This window comes from Equus caballus, chromosome 30 (genome assembly GCF_041296265.1).
Source record: "Equus caballus isolate H_3958 breed thoroughbred chromosome 30, TB-T2T, whole genome shotgun sequence".
Classification (NCBI taxonomy): domain Eukaryota; kingdom Metazoa; phylum Chordata; class Mammalia; order Perissodactyla; family Equidae; genus Equus; species Equus caballus.
The window spans coordinates 24,517,669-24,544,187 of NC_091713.1; the positions used below are offsets into that span (position 1 = coordinate 24,517,669).

The 26,519-nt window shown below is 38.9% G+C and overlaps 1 protein-coding gene across 1 annotated transcript in view; it reads left to right on the forward strand.

Annotated features, from left to right (window-relative positions):
• The window catches only part of USH2A (usherin), a 747,192-nt gene that overhangs the window by 336,876 nt on the left and 383,797 nt on the right, over positions 1–26,519 (forward strand). The window contains exons 31-32 of the mRNA XM_001915645.4: positions 19,844–19,957; positions 21,932–22,093. Of these exons, the coding sequence (XP_001915680.3) occupies positions 19,844–19,957; positions 21,932–22,093 (276 nt within the window). The remainder of the gene's footprint in view (positions 1–19,843; positions 19,958–21,931; positions 22,094–26,519) is intronic.

Consider the following 26,519-nt stretch of genomic DNA (forward strand, 5'->3'; position numbering starts at 1 on the left):
GAAATTGTTGATTAAACCTAATTATATCAGGGTGGAAGAATGAGTATTAGTGCATCGGCAGTTTGACTGGCAAAGCAGTGAATCAATTTCTCACAGATTGCAGTGGAATATACTCAAGCATGTAACACACATGTCCTGTTCTTGAGCTTATGCACAGGTAGACAGCGGTTTTCAGCTTCATGAAATGTTAAAGCCCATTTAAATAGAAAGTCAAATTTAAGCCTTTGACCAAAAAAAAAGTAAAATGCATCAACGCATTTGAAAGAAAAAGACGTTTTTTCCCCCGTCAAAGAATTTTATAATTTGAAAATTTATATGGATTTTAGAATAGCCTTAATTAGCTTTCTAACACATCTCTTGGTCAACCCCCTCAAACCTTCACTTCCTTTTATAGATTCCTTAGAATCTGCAGCCCAAATGTCCAACCATTTTTATAAAAACCTCGTATCTCCCACTTCATTCTTCCCTATTTTATACACCTGATAAAAACCCAACCTGCTGCAGCCCACACTTTGCTTTGGCCCAGGTTGTACTTTGCAGCAAAGTGGGCTGGAAAAAAACAAGCAGTCTGTCACTAAAAATTCTCAATCCCCATTTTCAAATGGTCTCGGTAATGACACCAATACTACCCCATTTCTGTAATAAACTCCTTCTCCCATTCTCCTTGTTGAATACTTTATATTTTTCCAAGTTATCTAAATGCTAACCTCCCTTCCTCATCCCACTCAAATGACGATCTTTTATATTAGATTATCTTAGACACCAGAGAAGAAACAGAATCCATCATATAGGATTTCTGTCACTTTCTTACTACCAAATATATACATTAATTGCATTTTTCTGACTGATAGGGTTGTTATTAGGGGTTAAATGAATTAATGTATGCTGAAACATTTAAAATCATTTTTGGCATGTAATAGACATTTACCACTATTATTTTCATTTTTATTTTTTAATTTGCTCTCTTTTTCCTTCCTGTTTGTACAGAGCTTCCCTTATTGTATCAAAAATAAAAATATTCAAAAGTCCTCTAGACCCCAATTCTTCCCACCTTTTCAGAGAGATCACTGAGCTTCTCTTCCTCTCACCTATGCTTTTAAGCGCTCTCTCCACCGCAGTGTTTCACAGTGTGGTCCCAGGAGCAGCATCGACAGCATCACCTGGGACCTTGTTATTACTGCACGTTCGCCAGCCCACCCACACCTGCTTCATCAGCAACTCTGGGGGCAGAGCTCAGCCGTCCTTGTTTTAACACGCCCTCCTCCATCCTCAGGCATGCCCAAGTTGGGAGCCAATGCCCAGCTGGCTTCTTCCCAGGATCGTTCAAACTCTATTAACTCTTTTTTTTTTTTTTTAAAGATTGGCACCTGAGCTAACAACTGTTGCCAATCTTTTTTTTTTTCCTACTTTATCTCCCTAAACCCTCCCCGCCCCCCCCCCCACCCCGGTACATAGTTGTATATCTTAGTTGTGGTTAGTTGTGGGTCCCTCTAGTTGTGGCATGTGGGACGCCACCTCAACGTGACCTGATGAGCAGCGCCATGTCCGCGCCCAGGATCTGAACCCTGGGCGGCCGCAGCGGAGCGTGGGAACTTAGCCACTCGGCCATGGGGCCAGCCCCTCTATTAACTCTTAATTGTTAAATACAAACAAAACAATCACAACAATCTTTCTTTTATCTGAATCCCCTTCTAGCTATTGCTCCCTCACTCCTCTTCCCAGACTTTCTTCTAGCAAGAAGTATCTTGGATGTTATCCCCATGTCTTCACTTTCTCTGGCTTCTGCTCACTTGCCTTGCTAAGGACACCACCAACTTCCATGTTTACATATCTAAAGAACACTTTACAATCCTGGGCTTCGCTGCTCAACAGCATTCTACACAGTGGATTTCTCACCATTTCCTGAAATATTTCTTTTCTTCTATCACTCTTCTGTTTACCTCCTCGTTCTCAGCCCCTTTTCTAGATGTCCTTTGCTCACTGCTTCTGAAGCTCGACTCTACCTCTTGGAGAGCTTCAGGGTTTAGTCCCGAGCCCTTGACTCTTTCTCCTTTTCTTCTTTCCTACAATCTTGTTCCAGGAAACATGTCAACTCCCATAGCATCAAATACCATGTAGACATTATTGACTCCTAAGTGCATGGCCCCACCTAGACCGCCAAATATGTGTAGCCAAAGGCATTTGGAAAAAGTGTCATTTCCATTAGACATCTCACATTCTGCAAACTCAGCATACCCAAATCTGAACTCCTGTTCCTCCTGCATTCCCAATATCAATAAATGACAGCTCCAGCCACTCAGTGAATCAAACTTGAGAGTTATTCTTGACTTTTCATGTCCTCTTCCCACCTCATATTCATATTTGTTGATTCATTTTCCCAACTATGTCTCCCCTTGTCTTCTGTCTAGGCTGATGTGGGGTTGGTGAGCCGAGGAGTCGAAAGAAGGATTTCTTGGACTCTCAAGATCTGGCAGTAGTGCTCTTTTATTTAGAGAATAGTGTGGAATAGCATGGGAACAGGACCCATGGGCAGTCACAGCTGCTGCTGGCATGGGGAGCTGCTGCTGCAAACATGGGTGGAGAGTAAGGCTAAATTTAAGGCATAAGTATGTGAGTTATCTCTTTACAAGACAAAGGAAAGAATATGTAAAATGTTAAAATAGTATCAGTGCAGATGGGATCTGGCTATTGGGTGGTCCTATAACTTTTAGATAAGAATCAAATCGGATTAAGTAAAGGCCAGAAGCCACCACCCTAAATACTATCTTCAGCTAAAGACAAAGGAGGATGTGGGGGTGGGGGTCAGTTACATGAGGTTGCCAGACAGTAACCAACTTAAGTCCTTGCCTTCCCCATTAAGAGTTTCTAGAGATAAGGTCATCTCCCTTCTTCCCGGCACAGAGAGGAGGCATCTTTACTGATGGAGGTTTCCCTTACAAATGTAAATGTTTCCCAACAAAGGGCAAGCAAACCCTGCTCCTCAGAGTTGCTTTTATTAAAGGTAACCAGCCCCCTTCTGATTTGCAGTTTTAAAAGTAACCAGCCTAAAATAATCCTCATCATAGGCCATATCACTACAAGCTCTTACCTGAACAACTACAATACTCTTCTTTTCATTGCTCTTTTTCATTACCTCCACCGTGGGTCTATCCCACAGAGCAATCAGCTATGATGTTCCTCTCCTCAGAATCCTTCAGTTGCTTCCCATTGCCTCTCTCCCATTCTCATTTTGTCTCAGCGTCTCCTCATTTTCTGGGTTTCCAACTTTTGTTGTTATAATTAATATGATTTTCTTAAAAGTCCATATGTAAATCTTTGGGGGATTTCCTGACAATGATAGTAGGATAAATCCCTTGAAATTGAACAACAGGGTCAAAGGCTCTTAAAGTATTGCACAATCTTGAACTTTAAAGTCAAGCAGTCATTGATACAGATCTCTGCTACCTACCCTCCCTATGACTTTGGAGAAGTTGCTTATCCTCTTGGATCTCTCTTTAATATCTTAATCTACAAAATGGGAGAATAATATTTACCTTGGAAGAATACTCAAAATATTAAGCGATATGATATTGCAGCTCTAACGCTTTTTAGCTGTGTAACCTTGGACAAATCAATAACATCCATGTGCTTCTGATTCCCTACAGGTAAAATGGGAGTAAAATAAAATAATTACCTACCTCATAGGATAGATGTGGGGATTAAATGAATCCACATATATGTAAAACACACAGAACAGCGCTTGACCATGAAATGCGCTGTATAAATGTGGCTATCATATGTCTGTAAAGTGCGTAATACAATCTTTAACAAATGGTAATCTCTCAACAAAGGACAATTATTTTTACACTGCCAAATATTTGCCAAAAATGCCATACAAATTACACTCCCGCCAGCAAGCAAAATGCAAGATTGTCCATTTTGTTTCATTCTAATTGACAAGTTTTACAGTTAAAAAAATATTACTAATTTTATATCACAATATCGTTTTGTTTATTCGACTGCTAGACACATTATCTATTTCCAACATTTACTGATCATTTGTACTTCTTTTTTGACATGCCTAGCTAGTTTCATCACCAATTTTTCTAACGAAGGATTCACATTTTTCTCATTGATTAAAGTATCTCTACCTATGAAGAATGTTATACTTATTTTTGTCTTATGTGTTGCAAACCTCCTCGTTTCTCATTTTTCTATTATTTCAATTTGAATTTTTATGTACACATTATAAAAAACAATTTCTGTAGTTAATATAACAATTTTTTTAAACATTTAACTTTCTGTGGTAATTTGAAAACATCTATACTCTCCATTCAGGGTAGACTAATATTTATATTAGATATACCATATTGAGAATATATAATGCATATTCTTTGAGTTAGTAATTCTAAATTTGAGTTAGGATCAAATCAGAAACCAGAAGGAGAGAGGTTTTTTAAATTATACCAGTTCTCTCAAGATTCTGAAGGGCATGTAGGGAAAAGAGTGTCCCTACATTGAAAACCAGTCCAGTATGCTATTGGATGTTACTATAGGGCATGTCAAGCATGTGAATGAGGTACAGGGAGAAGAAAATTATAGAACCATTGACAAATTGTTATTTATTTTTATATACCCAACCTGTGAAAAACTAAGGAGAAAGTCTCAACTGTCAATGCAATTTTGTCAATTTCTCTTTGGGAAGCTTACTTTTTTTCATATTTTTCTTTTTCTTATTGCTTTTAAATTCATTATTTATATTTTAATCTTCAAAGTCCCATCACTTTAGGTATATTTCTACAATGAGAATCTAGTTTGATTTGGTTTCATATTCGACTTGAAATTCTCTGTATTTTAGTAGGGTAGTTTAACTCATTCATGTTTATTTTTATAAGTTGTATAATTGCTCTTATTTCTGCCATCCTGTTTCACACTTTCCAGTTTTATTATTGTTTTTTAACACTTTTTTCCTTATTCCTTTATTTTCTGTTCTTGCCTGTGTGGACTATGAATTCTTTAACTTTTTTCCCCTTGAGGGGTTTTAAAGGTATATCTACTGCTCCCAACAGTGAAATGAACAGGCAAAGACATATGTGGGTGGTAATCTTAAAGATTATGGAGAACTCCGGTATTGCCAGGTTGACTTTCATTGTACAAATTCAGAATACTGGGGAATGAAGGTGACATAGGGTTCTTTAGCAATTAAGTTCAAAAACGTTATCAGAAAATGAGTTGGTTTCTTTTCGTTAATTTTTTCTGTTACATAGCAAGCTCCTTTATTCTTCAGATTTGGGTCTTTCTTCGACTTGGGAAGTTTGTTATTATATATATAATCATTACTTCTGGTAAGAAATAGTAGTTTTCAATATTGTATATTTGTTCCCAGTTTCCTCCTTATTCTAGTAGTCCAGAACACAGCTCGTAGTGTCAAATCAATTGATGTTCAAATCCCAGCTATGTCACTTGTTAGCTGCTTGATCTCAGGCAAATTTAAAAATATATCCCTATTTCAGAGTTTCCTCATATAAATTGGGGGTGAAAACTTTCTTTATGTTATGGATTTGTTGCAAAGATTTAAAAAAATGAATTTTCTACATAGAATATTTTGCTCAGAAACAGGTACATAGTAAATGTTCATGAATTATCTTGATACTATTCAGCCTCCAATTTTTAGGTTATTGCCACAAAATTGTTTCTCTTTTCATTTGCTGGTGTTTGCACAGTTGATTCTGCTCGTTGAAACTTCTAAGGTGATTTTTAAAATTTTTCTATTTGTCTTTTATATGATTTGCATCTGTTCTCATCTCATCCAGCTCACCTTGATTTCTGCCCACCTCTTAATATTCTCAATTTTCATCTCTGTCTTTTACCACTTGCTTTCTGTCTCTTTTAGATCTTATTAACAGCATGAAATTGACGATTTTTAAATTTTACAGGTTTCCTGAATTAAATCCTCCCCAGGGCATAATAGTCCTCTGTAATCTGATCCTACATTCTCTCCTTCCTGTTGGGTTACAGGTGTTTTCTCCATTGGCTAAAAGCACGCCCCGCTTCCACTTGCACAGTTCACTTGCTCATCCCAAAATTGTCTTCAGACTCAATGTTGGCTCAGGAAAATTAAATCATTTTCAAATCATTTTACTGAGCACCTAGTTGCTGTTAATAAAAACTTTTCACTGGGATTGTGGTGCGTCAATTTAGGTAAATTTATATTAGACTCACAGCAGCCTGTAAACCTCAGCTCCTTCCTTCCCAGTATTTGATGAAGGAGTGCTGGGAGCTCCTGTGCATTTTGTACCCAGCTTGGAATTAGGTCTGCCCTGGGCTCTCCTTCAAGTAGTCCGTTTGTCTTTCTCCTTCCAGGTATTTCTAAACCTTTGGTCATTTCATATGGATCCTTATAAGGTAGTGGTTCTCTATCATGGGTGCACACTGAGCACCTGGGGAGCTTTCAAAAATTACTGATGCCCAGGAGCTACCCGCAAAGGATCTGATTTCTTGATCTGGAATGTAGCTCGGGCATTGGCATTTTGAAAGTGTCCACAGGTGATTGTGTTGTGCAGCCAGTATTGGGAAACAGTGGTGGAGGGAAGAATCTGACCAGGGATCATGTGTCAATTTTACCTAGAAATTCTTATGACCACGTACTTCTACCTCCCATGGAAACTTGAAAATGTAGGACCAAAAAAGTCAAATCTACATAAAAATGATAAAATATTAAAAGTAAGTAGATAAAATTGGCTAAGGAAAATCATAGGACAGCAAAAATTAAGTGAAAGGATTCTTGGGAAGAAGTGGGAAATTATGGTCAGACTTACAAAATGCAGAAGGCAAAAGCAAAAAAAGAATATTCGCTAAGAGAACTGGAAGAATAGAATAGTGAGACAGCACAGTTCCCCTTCATGAATGTGGCTACCAGAGGATTCAAGGAGAAAAATCCCAGTAGCAATGGAGGGACCAAGGGTTAACAGCCCCAGTCAGGAGAAAATGGGCCCCTTTGGGCTGAAGGGTCTGGATTCTGTGCCCTCCGAAGGCCAGGGTTCAGAGTAGGGGGTTCTTGAAAGTTCATTTCTGCAGCTGGAGCCTCAGGGTAGAAAGCCCTGCAGTTATCACTCCCATGTATCTTTTGACTTGTTGCAAAGGGCTCCAATTAACTCTGCCGGCTTTCGCTGATTCTCCCTCCAGCCCTGGTAACACGTGAAGCTGCTGTCCAGAGAGACAGTGCTGGCATTTCCCTTCAAACCAACGGCTTCACAATTTGATGTGAAATTATGTCAAGAATGAGTGGAGTCAAGAATGTGCACACATGCAATTCTTTTTTCTTTTTTTCCTTGAGATATTAAACATGTAAGCTTAATTGTCAGCATAATTAGTATTGCACCTGGCATAGTGCTGGGGTATAATTGGTACACAGAAAATATTTTCTCAATTTTATTGTTACATTATGTTGAGCTAAAGTCTAGGAGTTTTTTCCTTCCTTGGATAGAATAATAAATAATAACAATTAATGATATTTATTATTCACTGTAGTTTAGCAGAACTAATAATAATAATCTGTCAGATGACCCAAATAAATCTAAATTTGTGTAGAAAAATAAATGAAAGACATTTAATTTATAATGCAATTGATAATATAGCTTTTGCTACAAAAACTGGCTCTGGGGGCCGGCCGAGTGGTGCAGCAGTTAAGTGTGCACGTTCCACTTCGGCAGCCCAGGGTTCGCCAGTCCAGTCTGGATCCCGGGTGCGGACATGGCACCACTTGACAAGCCACCTGCTGTGGTAGGTGTCCCACATAGGAAGTAGAGGAAGATGGACATGGATGTGAGCTCAGGGCCAGTCTTCCTCAGCAAAAAGAGGAGGATTGGCAGTAGATGTCAGCTCAGGGCTGATCTTCCTCAAAAAAACTAAAATAAAATAAAATAATAAAATAAAAACTAGCTCATCTTCATATGCAGTAGACGTTAATCTTCTACCTGAAGAAATTGAGTGACATACTGAAAATCTTTCTCTCATTTTTTTCCCTTCCGCTTCTAGTAATAATCTGTGATTCTCACCTCTGTTGGTTACAAGGTGATTCCTGGGTTCCTTATAAAATGTAAATTCTTGGGCTCCACACTCAAGATTCTGTACATTTGGGCTATGATTTAGAAATCCGCATTTTACCAAGTGCTCCTGTTGGTTCTCTTGCAGAAGGTCCATGGACCACATATTGAAAAACGCTGGGAGATGAATGGCCAGATGAGAAAGGATCATTTTCACCTGCTGAGCTTGAATTTCTCCCTGCTTTGTGCCTGCCCCTTGTTCCAATTCCAACTGCATTAGCTTTGTGGGCAGAACAATGTGAAGGGCAAGTGGAAAAATAAAGGCTGTATAAGTGGGGCCTCTGAGCTTTGAGGGCTGTGCTTCTGGGAGACGCCAGTGGAAGGAACGTGAGAATTACTTGGTATCTTGGTAAAATGCAGATTCTGATTCAGTAGGTCTGGGGATGTAGTGTGAGGTTCTATGTTTCTAACAAGGCCAACTTTCCCATTCTCTACCCCAGCATGCCTAATAGAAGGGCAGGGAGCTCACTATTTATATAGAATGTGGGGGGAAAAATAAGTCTAAATTGTGTGATGTCCGTTAGGTTCAAACCAAAAGGTGACCAGTGCAATCAACATATGAAATATAATTGTAATCTTTGAATCTTTTAGTGGAGTCTTATCTGCATATATTTAAGTTACCAACATTTAACTCCACACCTCGGAGGTGGGAAAGACAAGAAGGGAAAAGAGAAAAAGCTTTTAAAGTAATGTCACAGGCAAAAGATGCTATCCAATCCTAAAACTGTTGATGGCCTGTTAGCTGCAAAGAATGTGTGACTAATTTTAGAGTTTCCCTACCATTGACAAAAGAGTAAGACTTGTTGTTGGGGTGCCTACAAAAAGATTGAAGAACGGAGAGCCCTGGAGAATTATTGATTAATGAAGAGTTAGAGGCATACACAAAACCAAATGTACTGTACTTTATGAGTCATATAAGGAGTTGTCAAGGGAACTTTAAATCATAAATGATTTTTGCCTTATGCTTGAGTTTGGAACTTAACCTCAGCCATCAGTCTATCAATAAGTAAGTAAGTAAGATGCTATTCCTTGGGTGTATGTGTATGTATATGTATATGCACGCATATATATTATATATTATATATATATAATATTATTATACTTACCTGAGAAGGCTTCAGAGAGATGACTGTAATCAAACCTTCAATGCCATGCAATTTTGTTCTATTCAACTGAGAATTCTTACTTCAGAGTTGCTAAAACTTCCTATGGATGTTCTTCTGGCATCCACGTTATTTCTTGATTGGACAATAAGCTCCTGGACGATGTGTCCTGTTTTATACTTATTTTAAGTCTTGTTCGGTACCTTGCTTAAGGTTAGGTGATCAATACACTTTTCTTAAAGGAATGAAGGAAAAGATAAATGAAGAAATGCAGTTTTCTGCTACAAACCCCGTAGTTAATGTCAATATCGTTTTATCCTGAGTTGAGTATTGCACTGCTGGTTCTCATTTACGTCTCAGCAATGCTGTAGTTCTTTAATTTTATGAAATAATTATACAGAACTCTATCACAACTTCAACATACGTTTGGAACTTAATATGCATATTCCCAATGGGAAAAAATTAGTAGGGTGAAAAGAATCTAAATATTAGTTCTAAAACTTATACCTCATAATGCAACTCAAGCATTATATATTTGCAATGAGAAATAATGGAAGCCAATACTTCTGCAATGCTGATGATTACACAGAGCAGAAAATATTTGTTTATTAAAAATGAAAGAATCATATGCTATGTTCCAGAATAGATCTTACCTTTGCAACCTGGTGTTTTTTGTTGTTAGTTTTTTGTTGTGGTAAAATAGACACAACAAGCAATCTGCTTTTATATCACCCAAATACAGCCCAAGTGCTCTCACTAAAGTATATTATGTTATAAAAATATTAAAGTTTTGTGGGGAAAAAACCAGTAGAGATGAGTTTTTCATTTTCAATTAATTTCTCTTGTGAGACAGAGAACCCAAAATAACAGTGACTTAAACAAGATGAAGTTTTTCTCTCTCTGGCAGTAGATGTTCACTGTTAGTCAATGTATGGATAGGATATTCATGGTGCCAGGGACCCACACACTTCATCTTTTTGCAATGCCATCCTTAGGGACAAGGCTTCTGCCTCAAGGTCCAAGATGGTTGCTTCAGCTCCAGCCATCCAGTCTGATTTTCGTCCAGCAGGACGGAGAAATGTTTGAAGAAGGATATGCACATTCACTTTAAAGACATATTTTGGAAGTCATTCCACCTCTGGTTACATTCTATAGTCCCCTACTTAGTCCCATGGTTATTCCTAGCCACAGGGAATGCTGGGAAATGTTGTCCTTATTCAAGGTGGCCATTCGCCCACCTAGAAAACCTTTTTATTTTACTGTGGAAGATGATGAATTTTGAGGAAGTCTTTGCCATTTTTTATAGTACTCTATAAATTAATATTCCCTATTTGTAGTTTATTACAAACTATTTCTTTAAATGTAAATCTTGAAAGAAATTGGTCTGAAAAAATTCGCAGGACAAAAATATGGCCTATGACATAAATAGTAAAAATAGAAATGATGTAATGTTCCTGCTTAGCTAATGTGGAAGAATTTCATTAGGTAATGCAGTGTTGATGAGCTAATAGCTTTGTCTAACGCTCCTGAATACATAATGTGCCCGAACTACTTGGACACTGTGAAATCTTCAGATGGACCTTTTTGCAAGTTATTCATTTTATTTTATGCCGTAAGGATTTGCAGTGCAGCATATGGGTTTCTTTTTGGTAACATCTTGTATCGTCGTTAAAAGTGATGGTAACATATAAATTTTGCTGTATAATGATAATCAACTAGACGTGTCTATAATGCTGTAGTGTTTGCTATAAATACTTCAAGGTTACTGATCATATTTGATAAGGAAAAGGAATAGTCATTCCAAATTTTCTGTTTTTGACTTTTATGACCATATTATATTTGTACTGCGTTTGGAACTAATCAAAAAGGAGATATATATATATATATACACATATATGAGATATATATATATATATATATGAGAGATATATATAGGAGACATATATAGTATATATACATATAGCATATATACATACAGTATATATATATATAGTAATAAGTAAAAGTTCAATGTTGTACTCAATAATACATACACATACACTGATAAAGAGTTTCTTATGAATCAGTTGTTCTTTTAAGGGAATATTATAGGCATATCCACTTGCTCATTTTGGGAATAAGCATGCAACTTTCTGTTTGTACACAGTAGATTTTAGTAACAAATTTGAACTTTTAACACATTTAAGGTGTATTTTATTTAATTAATTAATTAATTTATTTTTTGAGGAAGATTAACCCTGAGCTAACATCTGCTGCCAATCCTCCTCTTTTTGCTGAGGAAGACTGGCCCTGAGCTAACATCCGTGCCCATCTTCCTCTACTTTATATGTGGGATGGCTGCCACAGCATGGCTTGCCAAGCGGTGCCATGTCTGCACCTGGAATCCAAACCGACGAACCCCGGGCCGACAAAGCAGAACCTTCACACTTAACGGTTGTGCCACCAGCTGTCCCCTTAGGTGTATTTTAAATGAAGTATTTGCTCTAAAAAATGTGCTATTACTTTTAGTAACATTTCTTCAACATGTCTTTCTTCTTCCTGTGAAGCTGGAGTGTAGGTTGAGTGGGAAGAGCAATGATCTTGGAGTCAGAAGGCATAGATTTTAATCTTGGCTCAACTGCTGGACTTGACCAATGTACTTTACACTCGAGCCAACAGCAGGCCCCTCTGGACGATGGGCTAATGCTCTGGGAGGCTTTTAGCCGGGCCCTAGGACACTGATCAATAAGGGATGACTTTCATTTCTCTTTCTTTTCCTCCTGTCCCCTTGCCTGCCTCCCTGCTTAGTCAAGTCCAATATTTTCTTGGAGCGTTCTAATGATTTCAGTGTCAGCCCTTTATGTGAGATAAAGAGTTAACATGAATGGGTGGCTTCAAACCAATTGTAGCATTAGAATGGAAATGACAGAGACTCTGTTGTTCTTACCACGAAGGCATTGATTAAAAATTTGAGGTTAGATGTAAGCGTGCTGAGAGCATCTTAACCGGATAATGCTTTGAGGTCAATTAAAATCCCTGTTTAAACCATTCTCTAAGACTGGGATTAGACCCTATATTTTAGAAAGAAAATAAAAGAATAAAAAATGTGCTGTTTTTTCTTCCTATTTATAAGCATGAAATCTGTTTAGCCTTTGATCAAAGGCTTATGATTTTATTCACTCCCTGCTAGAGGTTTTAAATAAGGTCAGAAAGTCCATTTGAAGGAAATTAAATATAAAAAAAATAGTTTTAGAGTTTCTAAAGAATTACTTTAGGTTCGCCTTTTGGTTAAAACGAAAATTGGCTTTCATTTTATAAATATTTCAGATCCTTATTTTATTTAAAATATTACCAAAAAAAACACAACAACAACAAATGCCACCTTCCTAGGCTACTAAGAACCAGAGAAGTATCTTGGGTGTGTTTCCAGACCTCTGTTAGACCATTAAATTTTCATCCATATTTAACAAATGTCATTATTCAGTTTCATGGGGTCACTGTGTCAAAATGTCTGTATTAGAACTTTAATTTATTTTCCGAGGTTCCTTTAAGTGGGCAGGAAGCATGCCATGATGGATTGATTTATGCTCTTTAATCCAGCCACTGGTTGGTTTGCAGCTCAAAACTTATTCTGCAGTGTAGACCTAAAAATTAGAATTTATCAGCACTGCAGTGGAATCCTGAGCCAGAAAAGTCTCCTTCTCTTCTGCTTTCCTTCCCCTGGCTGGGCTTCTTTTGAAAAGTGGGTTCCTCCATGATGTCTCCAGGCAGCAGTAGCAGCTCTGCCTGTGTGGTATCCCTCAGCAGATGGCCCTCTTAATAAATGCCTTGCTCTTGCCCACCCTCACTTTCTTGATCCAAATGTGAAATGCCAGCAAATAAATAAGAGCATTGTGCGCTGATGAGTTCTCTTGAGATGGAGGAAAGCCCTGGGGAGAGGAAGCTAGAAACAGCTTTGCTGTTTGCTGTGATCGCTCCTAATTACTGGCCAGTAGGTAGAAGACACTGCTTAGATGATATAGAATTTAAAGAGAGAGAGAGTGCAAATTCTCCATATTATTCCAAATAATGCTAACACGAAAATACTCTTGGATTGTGGGAGTCCATTTGAAATATTGTACAAGCATGATCTTTGCGAGGGGACTGCAGACTTTGGACTCGGGGTAGGCGATGGCTTTATGTAGATTTCCCCACCAGCCTAAAAGCGCAACGGAAATGAGCGGGTAATGAGAGCAGAGCCGCCAGTTCTTTAATTGAATTAAAAGCTGGGTGACATCAACGCAGACACCTGTCCAATTACAGACAGGCCAAGGTGTTTACCATTGCTGTACAAGCGATTCGAAGATGACAGAAATCTTTCCGCCCACAGATTAACATAATGAAGGAGAACAGATTACAGTGGATGCCGGCCAAACACCTAGGTTGGCATCTGGGGGCGGGGTGGGGGAGGGAGGAGGAGTCTGCTCCAGGATGTAAATGGAAACAGAATCCCTTTTTCTTCTCCAAAATGTGTTTGGCTTTTAAAAGGATGCCATTTTGCTTTGTGGCTTGGGCTCCGTTTCCAAGCAGAGCATTTATACTTGTCTGTGTTTAGGCAAAGAAGTTCATCATAAAATTCCACTGTCAAAGCCGACGAAGCCCTTGTTTTCCGGCTGCTCGGCATGCAGAGTTCTATCAGAGGCACAAAAGCTTGCCCAGCTGGTGTCAACTCCACAATGATTTTCTCTTAGGTCGTCGGGCTGCCTCCAATTATTAATATTTCTCTTTGGCGCCTTTGAAACTTGAGCTTAGAGCAAAGGATAGAAAGTGTTGGAAATAATCATCTCTCAGTCAGAAGAAATGATGTCTGTTACTTTGCCGGCTGGCCGGAAAGGGTAGAGTGGGTGTGTGGTTCTCTCATAGTGAGGGATGCTAAGAGGATGAAAAAGCTCCTTTTTTCGATCATACATCAAGTGTCCACTTTTGGTAAACCATCCTAACAGCTGCTGGAAAATAGGATAAGCAACGAAATAAAAGGACATATCCTTTGCATTCAAGGAGTTCCCCAAATCATTGGGAGGGACTTTTAAATCGCAGGATCCTCCAGGATGAGGTGCTTCCCACTGCTGGGTGGAAATCCTCAGGGCACACAGTTTGGAGCCTTGTACACTAGAGTTCTTAAACTTCTTCCTGTGATGCGCTTCCCTCCCTTAAAATCAAGTCCCTGCGGAGTCCCCGAGGCCGAGTGATTAAGTTCGATCGCTCTGCTGCAGGCGGCCCAGTGTTTCATTGGTTCGAATCCTGGGCGCAGACATGGCGTTACTCATCAGACCACGCTGAGGCAGCGTCCCACATGCCACAACTAGAAGGACCCACAACGAAGAATATATAACTATGTACCGGGGGGCTTTGGGGAGAAAAAGAAAAAAATTAAAAATCTTTAAAAAAAAAAAAAAAATCATGTCCCTGCTCCTTCTCTTGGGTTTTCTGCACCCGCTTAAGTTCACAGGACTGCAATTCAAAGGGAACATCCTTACTTAACTTCAAACTCCCTTGGTGTAGCATGTCAGGGTTTCTCAATGTGAAGCATTAATGCAAAATGCATTATCGCTTGGTGGTGAGAATTCTGGCCCCACTGTTGCTGATGATTTTAATCCGGATACCAATGCTCCTGTGTTTCATGGGATATTAACACTTTTAAGACATCAATAATGCTGACTTTATGCTTATGGAATGTTTTTTCAGCTCACCCTGTTCCATTATCAAAAGAGACTGGCAAGTTTCCTGACATAGTTGGGACCATTTTCTGATTTCACAGAGTTTTGTGGCTGAAAGGGAATTTGAGAGGTCGTCTGGTCTGCCTAGAGGTAGGGACAGTCTCAAACTCAAAGAAAAAAAACCCTCCTTTGTGATGTCTCCCGAAGAAAGAGGTTTATATCCAAGCCAATCTTAAGAGTTCTCACTGTTGGGATAAACTTCTTCGTTTTAAACACAGCAAGTGTCATAAAGGGAGACTACTCGTTGGGTTTCTGTGGACACAGACTATACGCCACATTTTTCTGTCTAGGATTCCTTTGTAAATATGCCACACTATATATTTTTCAATATTCTTTTTGGTATAGTACTGGAATTTACTTTCAGTGATTATCCTTTTTTCCCTCTGTGTCTTTAATTAAATATACAGCTCCTATCATCTTGGACTGGGAAATCTACATCTTATAAATGTCTTTGTCGACTTGGCATATACGCAAGCATTCTACTTTATGTATTAATCTATGTATTGCTTATGTCATTAGGGTCCTTGTAGATCTAATATTTTCTTGGATTAGAAACCTTGTAGAGGGGCTGGCTCGGTGGTACAGCAGTTAAGTGTGCACGTTCTGCTTCGGTGGCCCGGGGTTCACTGGTTCAGATCCCGGGTGCAGACATGGCACGGCGTGGCAAGCCATGCTGTGGTAGGCATCCCACGTATAAAGTAGAGGAAGATAGGCATGGATGTTAGCTCAGGGTCAGTCTTCCTCAGCAAAAAGAGAAGGACCGGCAGATGTTAGCTCAGGGCTAATCTTCCTCAGGAAAAAAAAAATGTTACCTATAAAAAAAAGAAACCTTGTAAACATCAGTTATATTCTATATCACCTTTCCCAGAAAGCATATAGAAGAAAAATTGATCAATACCTTTCAATGATGATGTAGGATCATAGTAGCATGACTTTTTTTTCTAGAGAGTATGTAATCTGAGTATGACTCTGACACTTAAAGTAAGGCCATTGGGCTAGTCACTCAATGGTTTTCAGGGAGATAGCCAAGAAGGGCTACCTTACTTAGTCTTAAAGAAAACAGACTTATTCTCTTTTTTTAGTAATAGCAGAACTGTTTGTAAGCATCAGCTTTAATCCATCCCGGTAAACTCTCCATACTGAGAAACAAGAGATAAATTGTCCCAGATATTAAGACAACTGTGTCATTATTCTGATTTAGTGAAGACCAGTGGGTGGACCAGCCGCTTCCCTACCCCGGCGATTCACTGTAACCTAACAAAAGGAAAGAAAATGCTGAATCATTACCCTACTCTTATTGATGTAGATAATACCAACTTGTACTTGAAAAAAATAAATCTGTTGGTTTGACCAACTTTGTCTCTGAGGTACAACATTATGAACAAGATGCCCACTGGAAATAGGAAAGAAATGCCACCTCAGCGTCCGAAAGCACAGCACATTTTTTGAAAGTGTGACTTACAAACCATCCAAAACTTTCCACCTGGGATTCAAAGTTGGCAAGAACCAGAACCTCAGCTTTCTTCTTTTTTTCTGTTCTCTATTTCGCAGCTCTCATTTCTCAGTGTTTATTATCATTTCACCTGCCTGGAAAGGGGAAATGTGAGCACTATGATAAATGACCTGAAAGATGATTTAGTTTCCCTCCAGCATTTTTCTTTAAGAATCTTTGGGTTTTTCCATGAAATACAATTTGCCAAACTTCTCTACCAAAGCTCAAAACCGAAGAAAGGAAGTTTGATGAGAGGAGTATTGCCCATATGTTAAGGTCCTTAAGGTTTAAGGGGGAAAATTTTAGCAAGGGAATTTCATGATATACATATACACACAAAGTAACTCCTTTAGTGAAGGCAAGAAAGGTTAAATAAAACACTGAAGGCCATTTAGTGAGTGTGAACTCAGTATCTGGTTTGACGTGATCCTTCTTCAAGTTACATTAATGCCTTTCTTGCTAAGTGGATGTAACAGTCACGATTCCAATATTGCACTTCAGCTATGATTTGGAAAGAAATAATGTCTCAGGATAAGGTATTTTGTAAGGCCAGTCTTCAAAATTGCAAAATAAAGGAACTGGTTTTATAATGTTTCTCAGTAATAATCTGACCTGGATATATGACACATCTTCATACAAAAGATTTCAGAGCACCAACCTGTATACAACCACTGTGTCTTTTTGGACACAATGTACCTGTGCCCCAGCTAAGTCATGCCCATCTGTGGGAGGCAATGCTTTTCACAAATGCCACATTGGTTAAATGATGACCAAAAGACCCAATGTCATATCCCAACACATTTTTCTTGCTCACTGTAGGATTAAAAGTTTCATTCTCTGAGGACGGATCCATTTCTTGTTAGTATGACATCATGCTAATTCAGACATGCATGTTGTCTTATTTAGACTATTACAGTCGATTCAAACTTGGCAATAGGAAAATTGTGACAAATGCCAAAGACGTTCAAAGGATAAAATGGCTAGAACATGTGTTACAAGGATACCTTAGTTTGAACCTGGACTTTTGGGATCATGATAGTTTCGGTTGGGAACAAAATAGTTTAGGCTGTTGGGTCTACATTGGGGCATGTGGAGAGCAAAATGCCAGTGGGACATCCAGGTGGGATAGATGACCAACCTGCAGGTAGAAATGCAGACCCAGAGTGTGGAGGAGAGATATGAAGTCTGTAGATATAAGTAAAAGATGAGGTTTGATGAGCTAACGAAGACAAGTGTTTAGAAGAAGAAAGAAGCCTGAAGACTCAACCTTGTAACACAAAAGCTATTTAAAGGACTATGAAATGAAGATGAGTCAGTCAGGTCAATGAAAGAAAGGAGCTCGCAATAGTTTAGAACAACTCAGGAAAGTTCAACGGTGCAGATGGAAGCTAAGGGAGGCCAAGTTCAGTAAATAGAGGAGAATAAGGCTTGAGGAAGGATCACTTGATCTGGAATCTAAGAGATCACTAGTGATCTGTAAAAGATAAAAATCAGTATTTAGTAGCATAGCGCAGGCAGAAACTGGGTTGCAATAGTAACATAGCTTGGACTGACATAGCTCTGTGCTGGAATTCTCTACTTATTTAGCTCTGTGTTGAGTACTTTCTATTCCTAAACTCATTTAATCTTGATAGTAGCACTTTGAGGTAAATACTGTATTATCCCCATCTCATATCCCCGTGATACTGTATTATCCCTGTGAGGCATCTCCTTCAAGATGAGTACTGCTATTACCTGATGACAGATAAGGAAACTAAGGTACAGAGGTCTGAACAATTTGCCCAAGCCCATACAACAAATCAATACCAGATTGGCCTTTGGACCCAGGCAATGTGGCCTGAGCATCTGTGCTCTCGACCACTACACCACCACATGATGAGGGTGCACATGGGATGATGTAAGCTTTCTTTTAAGATGCTTAGTGGAAGGAGAAATAACTCCTTAAAAGAAAATGAGCTCAGAATGTGGGCCATGGTCTGGGAGATTCAAGAGAAATGACAATTCCAGTGGCAGGAATGAGGCAAAGCAGGAGGTTATGACATGAGGGGTTTTGAAATTAGAGAGAGCTGCATTTGGCATGAGATGGTCACACATGTATGCAGATTAGTTCGTTGGCTTGCTGTCTTCTTTGGCCGTGAGCTAAGACGATGGTGCCAAGTGCAGCAGAGAGAGTTGGGTAGCCCAGAGGGATGCTTGGGGAGCTGCTAGAATGAAGACTTGCAGGCAGCGCTAGGGACCAAGGGCAAATAGAAGGTGCCAGTGCAAACAATGGCTCTGGTCTCTGCTTTATCCTCACTCTTTGCTCTTTTAATTTATTAAAATTTTCTTTTGGGGAGGGGAAATAGGGAAATGCGTGTTAAAATTTGCGTTTGAATGATGCAAGCTGTCACCAATATTGGCACATTAAAACAATAATGCATTCTCTAGGCTATTGAAGATTTACTCAATAAAGAGGTACCATGAGTGGGACCATCTTTTTATAAGAATGATGCTGGTCTATGTAGTTAGGATTAAAGAGAACTCTAAAAAACCCACAAATAAAAAAAAATGATGAGCAAATACACAAATTATATTTTCAATACTTCTTTAATTCACAGGATTAACTAAATAATGAGCTTTCGCTTTGATTATGAACACCAGTAAACAAATGTTTTCATTTCTACAGGTACTTTTAATTGCTGAACAAATCTCATAGATCCACCACCAAGTCAGGTTAATTCAACACTTCTATGTGCAACACTTCTGTTTAAGACAGGTGTCTTAATTAAATAAACTAATAATTTTGCAAGGAGAAGTACAAAAGCATAATTATCTAATTTGCTAATTGTTCAACTATGTTTATTTGCATATTTGTTAGCTGCAACGTGAGCAAATAGTTTGTATGTGTGTATCCTACCATTAAAATAATGAAACCACTCTTGAGAGTTGCATTTCCCAAAGTGTGTTAATCGATGTCCCATAAAAAGGACTCTCTAGTTAAGTAAGGTTGAAGAATGTGAAGTTAAAGAAAATTAAATAGTTTTGTTTCTGCAGGAGGTCCAGGATCCTGGAATGGGACAATATGCATCTCTACTATCAGATAGACTGTGCTCTGCTTTATTAACTATATGTGGAAATCCCCCTTTGTACGGGGAAACATTGCAAGGCACTAGCATTCTGAGGAACGCATTTGGGAAAATGCTGTTTAGAACCCTCTTAAGAATAAGTTGGTCTCACAATTTTTTCTCACTGGTCACTTCATTCTGCAATCAGCACACAAGGAAATGAATTAAAGAGGCAGATGTCTTCGTTTTCTCTCTCTCTGTCTGTGTCCCTATCTCTCTCTCTCTTATACACACACACACATTCACACACACACACGCACACCCAATACCTTTTGTAGCTGCTTACGGTAAACATGCAAACCTCTCCTTTTCCCTTTTGTTATAGGCATATTGACAGGCTTACTACCCTTCAAAAACTATGCAGTAACCCTGACTGCGTGCACTTTGGCTGGCTGTACTGAGAGCTCCCAGGCATTGAACATTTCTACTCCACAAGAAGGTAAAGTAATTTCAAAGGTCTTGACTTCCACATTTCAGTCATGAATAATAAAATAGGAGAAGAGCTAAATGCTGCAAGGCCATTTGCTGGCAAACCCCAACCTAATTTGATGACAAAGTGCATTGCCAGGCCATAATTGCTCCATTTTTGGGGGGGTGCGAAAATGAATCAAACCCCATACCCTTTAATGACATGCATCTTTAATAGCTGTAATGCAGATTAATGGGCTTTTTAATTGCTGTTACATTGTTCATGCAAGAGCCTTGTCATTAATATGAAGCATCTGAAAGATTAATGAAAGCTTCCTCATTTTACTATGGCTCAGAAGTAAATCTAGAGACAGTCTGACTAAAAAGAATTGATTGTATGGCACAGTATGAAATTGAGAATCAAACGGTTGATTTCCATGGTCTCTTTTAACTGCTAAACACCAGCACAGGCAACAATTATTTCAGTATGATGGAACCTCCAAATGCCAATCAAGGCATTATTAATCATTGCTCGGTTCCTTCCGACTTAAGTCGCACTTTTGTCGTACTTGAAACTTACAAACTGTTGGCATAAATTAATGTTTCAGAAAGCCTACATTAAGGAGGCAGTGAGAAAGGGAAAATATTTTAACACTCCGAGTGTAATCTTTGCTCAAGCATCAGAATGCATCACTTCCAGAAATAACAGCTCTCGAAATATTTGAAGCATTGTTACTTCATATTTCTCTCTCCCAGAATAGGGGAATTACACATTTCTTTTACTATCTACTTGTCAAGTTATTTAGGAGATTTGAAAGCTTGATCTTTAGGGAAAAAGAGTCAGCTAGTCTCTCCCCTTCTCCAGACCCATCCATCCCCCTTTCTCACTCCCTCTACTTTCCCCCTCTCCCTCTTTGAAATCCTCCAGCAAGTACCACTTGTACAGAAGATGTGTTAGAGAAAGACAATGGCCCGTATGCTGAAACCGTGACAGGATAAAGGAGTTTGTGAAATCCTTCTTGTGACCCTTTATTCTCTATGCTTTGCCCTTGACCTAACCAACCCCCTCACCTGGACTGCACCGTCAGTGACCCATCTCCAGCGTTTTCTCAATGTTCTCTCCGTCTAGTCTACCGAGAATAGCACTCTTTCTTAATGTGTCGTTGCTTCTGCTGGGGCACATGATCATCATGCCCGTTTACAAATACAATACTTCCACCAACTTCCATATGGGACAGATGGTCCTATACCTCTCATTATTTTCTCTACGTTCACTGCATCCTCTGTCCAAGTTTTTACTGGTGACCTTCAAATCTACTTCACAGTTATACCCCAGAGGCACTCCTACTTGTCCAATTCACCATTTCCTTTCCATTAATTATGGAATTCCCAGTTTCTAGTTTTTCCTTAAATTTATTGCCAATATACTGAACGATAGGTATGTTTAGGGTCAATTGTTATGAGCTTTCTGTTCCTATGACTCCAATTCATTGACCATGACAGCAAAGGAACAGAACTCCTTTTTAAAAAAATCTTACACACAGTGTAGTTTTCATATATAATTAATTACATTGATTCTGTACTTTCTGGCTATTTCTATGGTATGGAGAGGTTTTTTTCTAGCTATTATGAACCACTTTCACCAGCGTTGTCTGTCTTAGATCAAAAGCTCATCGAGGGTAGGGATGTTATCTGTTTAATTTGTTTTAACAGGCACCAAGTAGAGACTATGGGTTAATAATACTTTTGATGAAGTAACACAAGCATCAGTCAAGTGAACTGGTGTAAGAACTCCCCATCCATCACTGATGCAAATTCTCATAAATTCAGGACAGTTATTTAGTACTGTTCCTAAAGCAATTACTGACAAGCTGCCCACGAATCAGGAACATTTCCATGCTTGGGATTTCAGGTTTATTCCATGATTTATTGGTTTGGGCTTGAAAAGTTTAAATTAGAAAAGTAAACTAAAATTAGACTCTATAAATCTTTTTTTTGCCCCCAGCTCCACAAGACGTTCAGCCACCAGGAGCCAAATCTCTTCCCAATTCTTTGTTACTCTCTTGGAATCCACCCAAAAAAGCCAATGGGATTATAACTCAGTACTCTTTATACATGGATCGGATGCTAATCTATTCAGGCAAGGAAGAGAACTACACAGTCACAGGTAAGACTTGTATAGGCATCAGCAAGTAGTTATAATATTTCTGATATAATATCTATAATAGTTACAAATATATATATATAATATGTAAATAATGAGATAGATAATTGCAAATCGAAAATATATATATATATTTCAGATAATTATATTCTATAGTTATCTGAGAATTTGGTTTTAAAAATCATGGTACTGGGGGCCGGCCTGGTGGTGCAGCAGTTACGTTCGCATGTTCCGCTTCAGTGGTCTGGGTTCTCCGGTTCATCCCACGTATAAAGCAGAGGAAGATGGGCATGGATGTTAGCTCAGGGCCAGTCTTCCTCAGCAAAAAAAAGAGGAGGATTGGCACCGGATGTTAGCTCAGGGTTAATCTTCCTCAAAAAAGTAGATAAATACATAAATAAAAATCAAGGTACTTATTTTTGTCTCTTGCTAATTGCTAAAATTCCATGACCTGTAGGGTTACATTACACTTATGGTGAAACCAAACTGAAAAACTGGAAAAGGCCTCCTGTTGCCTCCCCTGCGCATCCCCCAAGGCTTTCTTACTGTGTCTTCTCTCCTGTAGACCCCCCACTCCTTACCCAAGTCCTTTACTAACATACCTTTGCTCAGGTGCAGGGGGCCTTGGAAATGGACCAACACAAAAAGCCCAGCATATGACTCCTCTGTGTCTAACTCATCACAGGATTGAAGCTGGGACCCAGTGTGGTCCCAGGTCACTCACAGTGCCCGGTTGAGTTAATGATGTCATTTCAAACAAATTCTGCTGTCACATGAGCTAACTACTTTAAAACCCTCATGAATGTGGAATAATCTAAAGACTCAGAAGTGGGATTCAGTGAGCTCTGAATTTTAGATTATTTGAGAAGAAACATAGTATATATGCCTGGGTCATATTATGAAGTGTGATGACATTTAAGTAAAAAGAATTGTTGAAAACCTTGTGAAAGACAAGAGGCTGCCATTACATATGTTGTCTGGCATCTGAATCGTGTTTATATTTGTACAGTAATTATAGTGGTTGTTTATTTTATTTTATATACTATATGTGACTATCAGATGAAACATCGTTAGTCAAATATTGATTGTTGAAAAAACTTAGGCCTAGAGATATTAAATTCTTCAAGAAAGTTCACAACAAGTTAGAATCAGAGGCAGGATTAATTATATGTCTTCGCCCCTTCACAACAATGCCAGTTACTAAGGTTATAACAAGGAACCAGCCAGACATTGTCCCTCCTCTCTTGGCATTCATGACTTCATGGGGACACAAACAGATGCAAGTATGAGGCATTTTTGGACAGGGCCATGGCATTCATCCAATTGCATTCTCAGGGTTTCCATATTTTGCGTCCTCTCTAGTCTGAGAACCTTGAGAGGACAAGAACTATTGCTTTCATGTTTTACTCATCATGGTTGGATAGAATTCTGGAATTTGCATTCTATGAGGTACATATTATCATTTCCCCCATTTTACAAATGAGGAAATTGAGGCATAAAAAGGGTAAGTAGCTTCCTCAAGGTCACACAGCCTGTGAGTGTTAGACATCGATCCCCCCGCCAGCATTCGGCTATGATGAAGAGGATGTGGTCTTAAAACAAGTTGCTTAACTTCTGAGACTTAGTTTCTGAACTGTAAAGTGGGAATGACTACAATTTTCAAGATTTTGAAGAGAAATAGAGCTATATATAAAACACCTAGCATGTTCTTAGCACTTGGTAAAGAGAATAGAATTCTCCTGTAGAATGCAGAGTTCATATTATAAACCAAAAAAAAATAGATTAACCTCGCCCTAACAGCATCTGAAGGCACTTTTTAAAAATTATAGGCCACAGAAATTATTTCAGAAGAAATAAAAATACATCATGAAATGAACTTTACACATGTGTTAATAATTGATATACAAAGCACTTCTGTAGGACCAAAATGTCTCATCATGCATAACGGGAAAGCACACCATGCAGGCCCAGGGTAGACATTTCTCCTGAGAACCCTTCTCTGACTCCCCAAGTATGAGTTAGGTATGCCCCCTGTATGCTCATTGAACGCCTTTATCCCCTCCACTTTTTTGTTCATGTTGTCTTGAATAAGGCTGCCTTTTCACTTGTCAGTTTGCCCTAGTAAACCATAAGTGTCCTAAGGACCATATCTGTCCTGTTCATTACGGCATCTCCAGGACCTATAGCAGAGCAGGCGGCGAATAAACAGTGTTGAGTAAATTAATGGATAAAATCAGAACACTGCTGGGAACAAAGAAAGAAGACAGCGAAGGAGAACTGGTGGAGGGTAAGAGAAGGGTGAGAAAAAAAGAACAACAGAGAAAAGAGAAAAAGAAACAAAGATCTCTTCCATGGTGTGGGAGCAAATACTGACCCAGTCCACAGGGAAGTAGTGTGGCCTATGGCAGATCTCAAACTGCGGGCCTTGAATATTTACACTGAGCAAAGCCAGAAGAAGAGCAGTGTGAGGAGAGGAAGATATAATTCACACTGGCTTCTCATACCACCTACAAAATGATACTAATTCTGGATTTTGTTTGATTGACATTAACAGACCCATGTGACTATATCTGCAATGAAAGATCGTGGCAAATGTTACTATAGCGGATGAGTACAATAGATGCCCAAAATATAACATAAAGTAAAGGAAGTGGAATATTTTTATCACGCCCATAACTATTTTCTCTAGCTACAGTGGTAGGTTCTTCAATGGTTTTTGTTCCTTATGTAGATTTTTAAAGATTCTATCTCTGATATCACTCATAGCATCTTATTTCTATAGACTTCTTGGCTTCTCACAAGCGACTATATTTCTTGTTGCTCTCACCCGCAAAGGCTGAAGACATGAAGGACGCTGGGACTGCGATATTGGTCTCTAAGGAGAGGAACTGAGCCAAGAACGTTATGGTGGGGTTCAAAGTTGTACATGATAGTTTTAGTTAGTAAAACTGAGGCCTAGAAGGGTCAGGAAATTTTAGTCAGGAATTGGAGGAACTGATCCAAATCTGGGTCTGTCTGGCCTCAAAGTCCACGCTTTTAATCTCTACACTTTCTACTTATTGAACATGTATTATTTTATTTTTCCTCACAACAACTCTGAAAGGGAGACAGGAGCTTGAATACAAACCCCAGAGCATCTGTATTAATCTTCTAGGGCTGCCATAAAAAAATACCACAGACTGAGTGATTTAAACAACAGAAATTTATTTCTCACAGTTCTGGGGCTAGGAGTCCAAGATCAAGGTGTTGGCAGGTTTGGTTTCTCTGGAGGCCTCTCTCCTTGGCTTGCCGACAGCTGCCTTCTTGCTATGTCCTCACCTGGCCTCTCTTCTGTGTATGCACCCCTGCCGTCTCTTCCTCTCAGAAGGACACCAGTCCTACCGAATTAGGGCTCTACCCTTATGACCTCATTTAACCTCAATCACCTCTTTAACAACCCTATCTCCAAATATAGTCATATTGGGGGTTAAAGCTTCAACATGTAAATTTTGGGGAGCACAATTCAGTCCATGACAGAGCCCCTAAAGTGAGTGCTTTTTAGAGACCCCAAATTTCATGAGACTTGAATAAAATGGCCTCTAAGATCCCTTTGAACTCTAGGATTTTATACTTGTGATATGCACTAAATTCAGGTCATTTATGTCTTCAAAGTTGACCTGTCCACTCCGAATCACAGAGAAGGCACAATGGCAAAGGGAGTCTGTCTGTCTGAAGTCAGCAGGAAGAAACTGATGGGGGAAATAGCTCTCGCCATCGAGGAAGGCCCTTGTCTCTATAGACGCATTAAATCCATGCCATGTTTCATCGTCACCTCTATCTAGGATGATGAGGTGCTCATTGCTTGTCTTCATGTCAGGATATTTGTGACCTAATATCCTTTGCATGCTGAATGGTTTGTAGGTGGAACTTATATTCATGAGGGCCAGTGCCGTCAGTAATAGTGGAAGTTTAGGCCACTAACATGGCTCTCTACAGGGCTGAAGTGTCAATTCTTAGGAAGACTAAGAAATGGAGGATGCAGTCTGCTAGGTTAGAGAAATAGTTGATAACATTTTTTAACAATAAAAGTAACATATTGCTTATTGATGATAATTTAAAACAAATACATACCTAGTACCTGGATAATCCCACCATACAGATAGAAACCCAATATTTGATATAATTCCTTCTAGTACTTTACTGACTTTTACAGAATTGAGCTATAATGTACAGTTTTAGTTTTTTATAATGTATACTTTTGAATCCTTGCATATTCCCTTATTATGACTATATCTCACATCATTAAGCACTTTTCTAAAAATGTTTTTAATAACCTTATATTCCATCTTACGAATGTACATTAATTCATTTAGCCACTTGAACAATTCAAAAGTTTCTGATTTGTCTCTATTTTAAATATGTTGTGATAAATATTGTGTACGTAAATCTT